At 43.3% G+C, this 13,079-nt stretch overlaps 1 protein-coding gene across 1 annotated transcript in view; it reads left to right on the plus strand.

Moving 5' to 3' along the window:
* PAPPA2 (pappalysin 2) overlaps positions 1 to 13,079 on the plus strand; it is a 221,825-nt gene that overhangs the window by 74,101 nt on the left and 134,645 nt on the right. Inside the window, exon 3 of the mRNA XM_006088940.3 lies at positions 5,034 to 5,179. Coding sequence (XP_006089002.1) covers positions 5,034 to 5,179 — 146 coding nt within the window. The remainder of the gene's footprint in view (positions 1 to 5,033; positions 5,180 to 13,079) is intronic.

The following is a 13,079-nucleotide window of genomic DNA, read 5'->3' on the forward strand; positions in this document are numbered from 1 at the left end:
TTAGCAGGTTGCTAACAACTTTAACAAAAGCAGCTTTGATGGAAGTGATGCTGATGGCATCCAGGTTACAGTGGGATTAGGGTGTACATGGAAAAAAGAAATGAATGGCAGATGAGGAAATTATTATTTCAAGAAGTTTGGGTTGAAAAAGAAAAGGAGTAAGAGGGTATTAGCTGTGATTTTTCTCAGAAACCTCATCCTATGGGACCATCAGAAAGGGAATAGAAGTAGGTAGGGAAGTAAATGTTTGAGTGTGTATGTGACCTCAATTTTATCATCAAAGAAGGAGGCATGATCATTTACTTCAGAGACGGGAATAAGAGATTGAGCTTAGTGGGGGAGGAGGGGTAAAAGAAGAATGGTGAAGATTTCATAAAATTTTTCGAGAGGAAATGACCACAAACAAAAGTATAGACAAATAGAACTAAAGGTTAACATCAGATATAAGAAATCAATCTGAGTAAGGGTGACAATGAGAATGGAGTGCGAAGGTCAAGAAGTCAGAAAGAAGACTGTTTTCAGTGGCTGTTTCACTTTAGCTTCCTCAGTGATACGGGCTGGGGTGAAGGGGAGACTGTGAGCCACAGTGAAGTCCTCCATGTGTAAAGTAACCAGGAGATGGGCAATGACAGGAAGTGGAAGGTATATGGCGATGTATCACAAAGCTATGTCTTTAAAAGCAGGAGTAATCTGACTGAGGGAAAATAAGAACTAAGTTTTTGGAGTTGCATGGGGCAGCTGGGAGAATGCTGGTTTGGAACTCTGGGACCTAGAACTCCCATGGTATGGGCACAGTGAAAGGGTTGGGAGAGGGAGTCAAAGACAATATTCATCATGAGGAAGAAACATAGATGAAAACGTGGGTAGTGGATGGGGGTGGGGAGAGAGCCCTTTTGTACATTTGTGTGGAGACTGCGGTGTGCAGTAATGACAAGAAGGCTTAGATTTGACCAAAATAAAGCATCCCAGGTTTGGTGCAGGTTGTTTCTGTGAGGGAATTGGCTGAGGTTCTTGAGGGCACCTGGTTGTGTCCCAACCTGTGAGATGCAGTCAGGATCTTTCTCTGGATGGGTCTTGCTCAGCCTGGGAAGCAGAGCTGCGGGTCCAAGTTTCAGGGCATGCGTGTATCCTTTGTGTCTTGTTTTTCACATGCCAGTTTTTAATACTGGTTAAATGGTTCAGCTTCTTTCAGAAGCTCAATATCTTTTTTCCTCTTTCTAGCTTTATTATCAGATTATTTCTTTCAGTCTATAAAAGAGTTAATCAACTGAATATTAAACTAGAGCACAAAGAGGCACCTTTTCTAACCTTTTATTTTACTTGGTCAGAAACAAAGCCAGAATTGGAGTTCATTGTGTGCACTTAGATATGGTGGTGTGGCTGGGGTCAGCGATCAGGGAGCAAGGCAGGAATTAAAATGAATGCACCAATTCTGGGGGACAACAAAATAGGGTGGACTGGACACCGGGCAAGGTTTTATCCCAAACCAGTGGACCACAGTCATAATATTGGTGAGGCAAGTGTGCATCTATCAGGGGCATGTCGGAAGTAAGAGACTGCAGCAGTGTGCACAGCCACTTGGGATGTCAGCTTCAAGGGGAACTTGTTTCTGAGGCAATTTTTACAAAAATAAAGATGCAGCTTCACTTTGGTTGGTCTGAATCCTCAGGGAAAAGGGTGCAGAGAGTATTTCAGTCTAGTGTGTGGAGAGGATGAGGAAGGGGAGATCCCAGCAGGAATTAAGCAGATTCGTGCAGTTCATCTCTCGTTTCACATGGTCACTTTGTGACTCTTATGCTTTTTATAACATTTATGTATGTTATTTTACCTTCCATGGAATAAATATTAAGTTCTTTCGGATAGCAAGTCTATCTCTTAATAAATAATTTTGGAAGCAAAATGTTAAGCTCTGAATTTATGGATCATATTCACTTTCCCCACCCTAGGTCTGAGCCAGATTCTGGCCACATTAGTGTCAAGCTAAGCTGTTTGTCCTCATTGGCTTTGATGTAAGTCCTAAAATGGCGTACCCATGCTGTAATAGGCAAACATTCTACACACAAAGCAGATACACTGGCATCTGTATTTTTACTTTCTTTGGTTTCTAGAATCATCTGGACACAAATCCTTGTTTCCAACAAAATAAGACATTTTTCTCTACAATTAATGACTGTTTAAACTATGTTTTGAAATATATTCTCTCTCTTGGACTTGCCGACTTCTATCTATATTTCCATGGAGTGCAGGAGTTGGAGCAACCACACCCAGTTTGCCACCAGCATGACATAACCACTCTCATCTGGAAGGATACTTTATGGTTGGAGGGAGGGATGGGCAAGGAGAAGAGGGTGATGAGTAGAACCAGTTAATGAGGTTGGTGATGGAGGAAGAGGCCTGTTGGAGGATGCTCAAGGGAAATGAGTGGAACTGCTGCTGGGTTGTGGGAGGACAGAAAGTCGGTGGCTAAGACTGGTAAATGGCAGACAGAAAAGCCAGAAAAACACATATAGCCCAAGGAAACCATACCAGGGACAGGCGATTTGGGAAAGTGAGGGAGGGGGAAAGAGAGAGAATTGTCAGGTTACCAACTCCTAATGTTAATGGGAGTTCTGGATAGAGACAGGGAAGGGTATGACTTTTATTCCATGGTCCCCTGCACTGCATATAGGCCATCTCTGGTTCTTCCTGCTCTTCTTTTCTTTTTCCTTTCTTTTTCTATTTCTCTTCTTTTCTCTTCTCTTGTCTCATCTCCCATCTGCCCCCCTCTACTCCTGTCTCTTGGCCTATTGAGGCATCTCCATGTCGAATAATTATTTGATGTCATCACAGCTCCAAACCATCAATTTATCAAGACAGGAAATTGTAATTATTTTTAATAGAGGAGAAAGGGAACAAGGATGTGACTAATGTTCAAGGAAAACCAGGCAACAGTTCAAAAAACACTGTGTCTCCAGGACGGCAGCAGAAGGAATATCCCTCTGATCACATCTGGCATCACCTCACCTCATGGAACTGGATGATTTCTTGGGGCTGAGAACTATTTTTCCAAGATATTATAACTCAATAAGAAAGTATTTTTCAAGTCCTGTTTCTCGCAAGAACCTCTAATTCTAAAGCAAAATCATTTTTGTTTTTATGTTTTATTTCTCTTTTTGGTTCTGTTCCAAAGAAAACTAAAACAATCTTTGGGCCCTGGCATCATCCCAATACCCCAAAGTTGTGGGTTTGAGCCCCTCTGGTCAGGGCACATACAGGAATCACCTAATGGATACCTAGATATCCCTCTCTCTCTCTCTCTCTCTCCAATCAATCAGTCAAATTTAAAGAAAGAAAAGCTCTTATACTACGACCAATGGTCTTAGCTCTACATATCTACACACCCTTCTCTTTTAAAAAATCTGATCTTTGTGATCTCTATTTCTTGGGTACTCCTTGCTAGTATATCCTACATAAGGTATCAATAAGTAGATGGCATCAATAGTGTGGCTGGGAGATAGAGCAAGTAAGAGAAGAAAGGTCATGCCGTCCTAACACGAGCTTCTGGGTTGGGAGATTACCAGAATAGCAACAGTGGAGCTTGATCCAACTTAGGTTGAGGGAACTGTCTGTTCAGTTGAAGCTGTGATGAGAACATTCCCCTTTTTGGAGTGCAGACCATGGCCAGCCACTATGGGAAGCATCCAGTGAGTCCTAGGGGCCACTGAACTCTGGTTTCCTTGTTCCTTCTTAGAATAGCTCTTCAGTGAGAACGGTAGGCTCTGTTTGCTCGTGGTAAAGTGTTAAGTTTCACTGATGCCAGGAATATGAAGGTCTTTGACTATATATGAACTTATAAAAAGATCAAATGCTTATTTCCTTTTCTTTTTTAATGGGCCATGGGGCATGTGTTTTTAATAGACTGTTGATTCTGTAAGTGTAAACATAATATTGCCTAGTGCTTTTAAGACCATCAATAAAGATACTTGGTATCAGAAGGTAGTGTAGTAGGAGTAGAATTTCTATGATTAAGGGGCTAGAAAGAGAAAAAAATATAATTAATATTCTTTGCAGTAGCTTTATGACACCCTTCGTACCTATCACTCATCTTTTTTTTTTTCCTCTTTCACTTTCTTTCCTAGCCACTATTTCCCTTTAAAAAAGTAATGTCTGGTTGCAGCCTGGCCGGTGTGACTCAGCATCCACCTATGAATCAGGAGGTCATGGTTTGATTCCCGGTCAGGGCATATGCCTGGGTTGCCGGCTTGATCCCCAGTGTGGGGTGTCAGGGGGGCAGCCTATCAATAATTCTCTCTCCTCATTGATGTTTCTTTTTTTTTAAAATATATTTTATTGATTTTTTATAGAGAGGAAGGGAGAGGAATAGAGAGTTAGAAACATCGATGAGAGAGAAACATCGATCAGCTGCCTCTTGCACACCCCCTCCTGGGGATGTGCCCGCAACCAAGGTACATGCCCTTGACCGGAATCGAACCCGGGACCCTTCAGTCCGCAGGCCGACGCTCTATCCACTGAGCCAAACCGGTTAGGGCATCATTGATGTTTCTATCTCTCTCTCCCTCTCCCTTCCTCTCTGAAATCAATAAAAAAAATATTTTTTAAAAAGGAAAAAAATGTAATTTCTGGGAACAAGCATATACTGAGATAAAGGTTCAGTTGGTCTTCTGATCATAATAATGATCATGCAGTGTGATGCAAAGAAGCTGGGACTGAAAGTTAGATGGCCTTTACCATGGCCTGGGATAAATCTCAGGGCAAAGAACTAGGATAAATCTCATTGGATTTATCTTGAAGAAATCATTTGGGTATAGAGTGGGGACTTGAATATGACATCAAATACTGAGTGCTAACAAGGTGGGGTATTATTCATCTTAGAATAAATATCCCAAATGTCTTCATGACAGCCTGGTCTCTGCCTCCCTGCCCTTCTAAAAGTGGCACTGGCTGGGAGTGTCTGAGTCTGAGTAGGTGTGGCTGTGCTCTTCTCTGAGTGCTGACCTCTCGGTGTGACTCTGACCCTCTCTCATGTTCTGCAGGGCCTACATGAGTGTGAAGGAACTGAAGGAGGCGCTGAAGCTCAACAGCACACACTTCCTCAATGTCTACTTTGCCAGCTCTGTGAGGGAAGACCTTGCAGGTGCTGCCACCTGGCCTTGGGATAAGGAAGCCATCAGTCACCTGGGTAAGTGAAGTGGAGACCAAATACGAATTTGTCAAAATGTTTCACTTCGGACAGGTAAGAGGTATTAGAGCAAACAGAGGGAAATACTCAGGAGTTCTAGACCAACTCTATAATCTAGATGTAAATAAGGTGATGACATGGATTGAGATTGATTCTATGTCTTGGAGGCATAACAGTTAAACCCAATGAATGAAAACCAGAGGAAGTAACAAAAGTAGAAAAAAAATAAAATAGAAAGTAAACATTCATTAGAATAAAATTAACAGAACCAAAAGTTTTTTTTGGAGAGGGAGGAGAAAAGGATTGATAAACCCCTGGAAAGAAAGAAAAAAAAAAGCCAACCCTGATCAAGAAAAAAAAAATATGAGAGAAGGAATGTATTACCACTATGAGGAATAAAGGAGGTAATATTCTTACATATACTTCAGACATTAATAGGCAATATGTATTTTCCACAAATGGTGTTGAAGCAATTGGACATCCACAGGCAGAAGAAAAGGAATCTTAATATGAATTTCACACCTTGTACAGAAATTAACTCAAAATAGATCAGATATTTAAATATTTAAATATAAAAAATAAAACCATAGAACTTTAAAAAGAAACATAGGAGAAAATCGTCAGGGCAGGACTACAAGAAAGAGTGAACTTATAAATAACACCAAAAGCATAGTCCATCTACTCTAATAAAAGAGAAACATGGTAATTAGCGTACGACCGCTACCCTTCCCATTGGCTAATCAGCATATCCTTATGCAAATTAACTGTCAGCCAAGATGGCGGCCGGCAGCCATGCACTGAAGCGAGCAGGGAGGCTTGCTTTCTCCAGTGACTGCGAACTCCAACGTTCCCCGCCTAACTTGCCGGCCTTTCAGCTGCAACTCTAAGCAACTATGTACTATGTTGCAAATAAGAAGCTAAACAAAACCCCAGAAACCGGCTGTCAGTCAGCCAGGTTCAGCCAGCCTACCACAACATTGTATCGATGTTTTCAGCAGTGAGGCCTCAGAGCTAAAGCTGGCCCAGAATAAAAAAAAAAGAAAAGAAAAAAAGGAGCTGTTGGGAGCTTTAGTCACTCGCCAACCGGAAAACAGCCCTCAGCCCCTCACCCAGACTGGCCAGACACCCCAGTGGGGACCCCCACCCTGATCCAGGACACCCTTCAGGGCAAACCAGCCAGCCCCTACCCATGCACCAGGCCTCTATTCTATATAGTAAAAGGGTAATATGCCTCCCGGCACCGGGATCAGCGGAGCACCGAGGCTCCCGGCACCGGGATCAGCGTGACAGGGGGCAGCGCCCAAACCCCCTGATTTGCCCTGCGGCTCTGTGTGTGACAGGGGAAGGCGCCCCAACCCCCGCCACCCATGGGCCCTGCTCTGTGTGTGACAGGGTAGAGCCATAACCTCTCCATCGGCCTGCCCTGAGTGTGACAGTGGCGGCGCCCCAACCCCCTGATCAGCCCTGCTCTGTGGGTGATAGAGGGTGGCGCCCCAACTCCCCTCCACGGGCCTTGCTCTGTGTGTGACAGGGTAGAGCCATAACCTCCCCATTGGCCCTTCCCTGAGTGTGACAGGGTGCAGTGCCCCCAACCCCCTGATCCGCCCTGCTCTGTGTGTGACAGGGGGCAGTGCCCCAACCGCCCTGATGGGCCCTGCTCTGTTAGTGACAGGGGGCAGCGCCCCAACCCCCTGATTGGCCCTGCTCTGTGAGTGACAGGGGGCAGCGCCCCAACCCCCTGATCGGCCCTGCTCTGTGCGTGACAGAGGGTGGCGCCACAACCTCCCCATCGACCCTGCCTTGAGTGTGACGGGGCGGTGCCCCAACCCCCCAATCGGCCCTACCCTGAGCATGACTAAGGGAGGCATCGCCCTGCTCTGTGCATGACAGGGGGCGGCGCCCCAACTCCGAAATTGGCCCTGCTCTGAGCCTGACCAGGGGCTGCACTTAGGGATTGGGCGTGCCCTCTGCCACCCGGGAGCAGGCCTAAGCCAGCAGGTCGTTATCTCCCGAGGGGTCCCAGACTGCGAGAGGGCACAGGCCGGGCTGGGGGACCCCCCTCCCCACCCCCCCGAGTGTACAAATTTTTGTGCACCGGGCCTCTAGTATAAATAATAACTGATAAATTGTACTCCATCAAAATTTAAAACTTTTTTTCCGATTCTGTTTAGACAAACAAAGAAACATCAGACTTGGAAGAAATATTTGCACATCATACATCTCACAAAAGATTTGTATCTAGAATATGTAAAGAACTCTCAAAACTCAATAGTAAAACAGACATTCCAGTTAGAAAATGGGCAAGACATGAACAAACATTTTACCAGAGAGGAAATACAGATGGGAAATAAGCACATGAACAGATGTTCAATATCATTAGCCATTAGGGAGATTCAAATTGAAACCACATGAGATGTAACTACACACTTATTAGCATGGCCAAAATAAAAAACACGGGGGGATGTAAGATACAGCCCAGGGAATAGAGTCGATACTACTGGAATACATTTGCACACTGACAGGTAGCTACTAGACTTATCGTGGTGATAGCATCATGAGGTATGTAAATGTCAAATTACTGTATCGGACACCTGAAACTAACAAATATTGTATGCCAACTATACTTTAATAATTTTCAAAATAATGACAGTATTAGATGCTGGTGAGGATGCAGGGACACTGGATCTCTCCTACATTGCTGGTGAAATGTAAAATGGCACAGCCACTCTGCAGAATACTTTGGCAGTTTCTTATAAAACTAAACAAACATCTACCCTATGCTCCAGCCAGTGGACTCTTGGACACTGATTGTAGAGAAATGTAAACTTATACCAAGTCAAAAGCTTTTATATCAGTTGTCCTAGCAGCTTTATTTGTAATAGCTTCAAACTGGAAATGACAAAAGTGCGTTCAGTGCTAACTTTTTACACCAACTGTAGTCCATCTATAGTACAATGGAATCCTATTCAGCAACAAGAAGGAACAAAGGACTCATGCGTGGAATGACTCAGATTGCTCTCAAGCGTATTATGCTGAGTGGGAAAAAATCCCCAAGGTTACCTGCTGTATGATTCCATCTATATAGTAGTTTCAATATTTTCTGTCAGTGACAGAATTATAGAGACAGAGAACAAGTTAGTGCTTTCCAGGGGTTAGGAATGGGGTAGAGATGGGGGGCGGGGTATGAGTGTGGGTGTGACAAAAGGATAGCAGGTGGGTGTTCTTAATGGTGATGGAACAGTTCAGTATCTTTTTTTTAAGTCATCATCCATAGATTTCTTTAGAGAGTCATGGAGAGGGAGAGAGGGAGGGTGAGTGGAAGGGAGAGAGAGAAGAGAGAGAAACATTGATGTGAGAGAGAAACATCAATCGGTTGCCTCCCATATGTGTCCTGATCAGGGATTGAACCCACAACCTAGGTATATGCCCTGACCAGGAATCAAACCTACCACCTTTTGGTGTATGTGATGACACTCCAACCAATTAAGTTACCAGGCCAGGGTTCAGTACCTTGATTTTGGTGGTGGTGGTTATACAAAGGTATCCCTGTGATAAAATTGTGTAGAGCTACACACACACACACACACTCACGTGTGCATGTAAGAGCTTGTGAAATCTGCATAAGATCTGTGACCTCTATGCAGAAGCAGAGTACTTGACATATAACAGGTGCTCGGTGAATGCTTAGTGAATGAAGGGATGAATGAATAAATGAGGGAAGGTATTAAATTTAAATGGTTTCCAGAATTATCTCATGAATTATTGACTCATCATGAATTGCAAAAGAAGCTGGGGATACTTATGTTTTGCTCTTAAACATTTCTACAGCCATGTCCCCCTATAGCATGATATGTAATGTCATCTTCAGAAGTAGCCTGAGCAGCTGAGAGGTCTGGTTCGATGTGAAATGACTCCTGTTCATACTTATTTCTTCTTGTTCAATCATCACTGTGATTGAACAAAGGAATTCTTTTGACCTAAACCAGGTGTAGAACAATACAGGCAGCAGCATAACATGATAGGGGAAGACATTTAGGAGTTTCTTTTTAAAAAAACACACCTATTTTTATTGATTTCAGAGAGGAAGGGAGAGGGAGAGAGAAAGATAAAAACATCAATGATGAGAATCATTGATCAGCTGCCTCCTACACGCCCCCCTGTGGGGATGGAGCCCACAGCCCGGGGATATGCCCTGACTAGGAATCGAACCTTGACCTTCCAGTTCATAGGTTGATGCTCAACCACTGAGCCACACCAGCAGGGCTAGGATTTTCTTAATAGTCTTTTCAAGACTTGAGATTACGTGTTTGTGTCAACACATAAGACTCCTGCATTTTGAGAGTCAGCTGAGTGACCTAGCAGATAAATACTGTAGCTGAAAGTTTGAAAATTGAACCCTACTTCTGACCACCAGTGGCTTCAGTGACTATCCTAAAGACCAAGGTGATTTATGGTCCTCCTTTGCCATTAATGCCATTTCTGCCATTTAGTGTAATTTTGTACTTTTAATCCTGTTAGTAACCCAGGGCAGAATTTTTATAAGTAAATGATTGTATGAGATCCCCTAATGTTTATTGGTTTGAGTATCTTTAGCCTTAGTGCTCAACACTTATATTGAAAATATATCTTTAAAGGCAGAAAACTAATTTAAGTGGTAAATCATTTATAAACTATTAATCCCAGGCGCATGATGATAATTCATTCACTCATTCATCCAGAACCTATTGAATCTGTTTCATGGCAATACCAGAGATAGGACAGTAAAGGAATTCACCCTAAAGGTTTGCACAGCTTAACTGGGAGACAGACATGTAAACACATACGTAAGGTGCAGTGTGATGATACCTCACATGAGGTCAGGCAGGAGCCGTAGAGAAAGTGCTACGTTATGCCCATAGCACCTGGGATGAGTTTCCAGAGGGGCTGAGGCTGGAGAGGAGAATTGAAAGAGCCTTGCTTGGCAGACAATGAGAGGGCATTCCAGACTGAGTAGGCTCATAGGTGCCAAGGTTTGGGCTGTTAAAAACCTGGGCATACTTAGAGGTGGAATGTATTGGCTAGAACAGTGCTCTTCACATTTATTTTTGCTCTCTTGGACCCCCTAAAAGACTTTGAAAGAGCTCTGTACCCTTTACACAGTCTAAGAGTGACATCTAAACATTCAATCATATGTTTCAATAGAAGAAAATAATATAAATTCTGCTATACTATTATAAATTTTTGATATTTTAAAAATAAATTTTAAGTCTACTCTTCTAAATGTATCCTCAGTAATGTAACAATTGGATAATCACTATCATTTATTTAAAAAAATTTGTGGCCATGCACTTCTTTAACATTGGGGAACTATTCACTGATTGTTTTTCTCTTTGAATTTGTGTTTCTACTTCATTTCTCCTATAGAACTTAATATTAATGGGGCATATACATACTTATTTTTTTCAAGTCTCAGTTGGTCACCCATTGCTCTGCTAAAAACATATTTTGAATAAAACAGTTTTTTTGCATTAATACGTCTTTACACTAAACTTTTAAATGTTGATACAATGGTATATTTGCATGTGGTTGTAGGAATAATACAAATAGATTTCACCAACCCTTTACCCTTTTTCCTCAATGGTAGCATCTAACAAAACTGTGGTACAACAACACAAATAAGATATTCACATCAATACTGATTATAAGTTCTAAATTGTTGAAAATTTCTCCTCAATTGAGTTGGTTTTGGAACCAGTTACTTGTCCAAAATTGATAAAATCAACATTTTGAAGTGTTGATTGATGACTAGTAAACAAAATGGGAAATGCATATCTTAATGAGGTGAGTGTCTTTTTCCCCCCAAATTAGTTCTTGTGTCTGTGGATGATTAATAGCAATTGTTGTAACAAGATAAGATTCAGCATTAGTTATATTGCTTTTTAAAAATTTATAGCTCTAAGTACTGAGAAACTTTGTTTTTGGAGGGAGGGAGAAGAATTATTTTTGACTGAGTAGTTGGTGGTGCCAAGGCAGAAAATATAGGAAAAGGAGGAGTGAATGGGGAGCTGGTTTAGTTTTGGATATGTTGAGTTTGGGGTCATCTGAAGGGACGTAAACAGAAGAAGGAGGAGGAGCAGGACTTAGGGGTATACCAGCCACCAAAGGAGAGAGAGGACTGAGAAAGTGCCCTGTGGCCCACAAATACCAGAGCCGCAGAGATGAACTCAGCACCAGGGCACGCTGGCCAGGTTAGACAAGAGACTCGGTCACTCTCTGGCACCGGAGTTAGACACTCAGGTGTGTCCTGGGCCAACCATCTTCCTTAATTGTTCTAGAAAATGTCTGTCCTGCCCAAGAACATTCCAACATCCAGGTAAGATCACAAGCAACATGCCTAGTGTGCATGGAACCCAAGAGACATGTGGGAGGGAACTTAAACCTGTCTTGTAAAGGGGGTTTAAACATACAGGATCTATAAATGATTTCAGATAATGTGACCTTATAGGGGGAAAAAAAATCTTTGAATTATAGAGTGGAATATGGTTTCACATAAATAGGAACTAATTGGCTCTTGAGCAAGTTGCCTCTCTGGGCCTTAGTATTCTTATACATAAAATGGGGGTAATAAGCATAAGGAACAGTACCTGGCACATAGCACAGCCTCAGAAATGCTAGCTTCATTAGTAGCAGCAGCAATAACGGTGGCAATGTAGAACATTTCAAACATTGTGTGTCTGTGGTTGATCTTCCTGGGTTTGCTCACTTCCTTTCCAACCTGGAGACTTTGGTTAGGAAGAAGTCGAGGCTTGTCCTGGGAGACCCCCTCCAAATTTCTGGGTGATGAAAAGGTATCCCACCCCTGAGCTCATCTCTGCTGCTTCTACCTTTCCCGCCCCCTTCTCGGCAGTTGCTTTGCCTTCCCCAGAGAGCTGTCCCTCCCATCTCACTTCCTTTCCAACCTGGAGAATTTGCCCTGGAGAGATGTTGGCTCCTTTACAAAGAGAAAAAAAAGTGTGCTTAGGGGTCCAACTGCTTACAATGGTAGAGCAGCTGCTAAGAAGCAAAGGGAGTCTCCTTACCAGCCAGCGAAGAGTGAGTGATGGGTGGCAGTTTGTGGGGATGGGTGGCTGTCGGGCAGGGTCTATGAATGTCACTGGGCCCAGGGGACCAAGGAGAGCAGCCATCTTGGGGTGATGCTGGAAGGACAGCTCTCTGGGGAAGGCAAAGCAACTGCTGAGTAGGGGGCAGGCAAGGTGGAAGTAGCAGAGATGAGCTCAGGGGTGGGATACCTTTTCATCACCCAGAAATTTGGAGGGGGTCTCCCAGGACAAGCCTCAACTTCTTCCTAACCAAGAGGTTGCCATTGAGATTAGGGTGTTACATCAATTGTGCCACATTCATGCACAGTGGGGGTGAGGTCTCAGGGGCTGAGGCAGCCAGAGACTTGACAAGTGGAAAGTCTTTGGTAGTCTCTGCCAGGTTGTTTCAGCGAGTGCAGATGCAGCGAGCAGAGGAGGAGGTGGAAGAGTGTACAGGAGGTAAAGAGGGAAGAGCTGGTGTACTACCATTAAGTGGTTGGGCCACACAAAGGAGATACTGTCCCTTATCCATGGGTCTCTTTATGGTGCCTAAGCAGAGGGATTCTTTCTGGAGATGAGGAATAAATGAGGTATGTACACTGGAGATCACCATGTAAATAGGAGGAATTGTAGGATTAGTAATGAGACAGGCTACCTGACATGAACAAGACAGGGATTGGTCTTGGAATCACCCACTGGCTGCTGTTGTAGATTATTTTATTGTCAGAAGACAGCATTCAGTAAGTGGGTTTATCCCGGGTGCGCTTGGGTTTTGAACTTGGGTGAGCACTCTTGGATAGTGAAAATTTTGGACAAAATTACCCTAGGATATGAATTTCATG

The sequence above is a fragment of the Myotis lucifugus genome, unplaced genomic scaffold (genome assembly GCF_000147115.1).
Source record: "Myotis lucifugus unplaced genomic scaffold, Myoluc2.0 scaffold_54, whole genome shotgun sequence".
NCBI lineage: Eukaryota > Metazoa > Chordata > Mammalia > Chiroptera > Vespertilionidae > Myotis > Myotis lucifugus.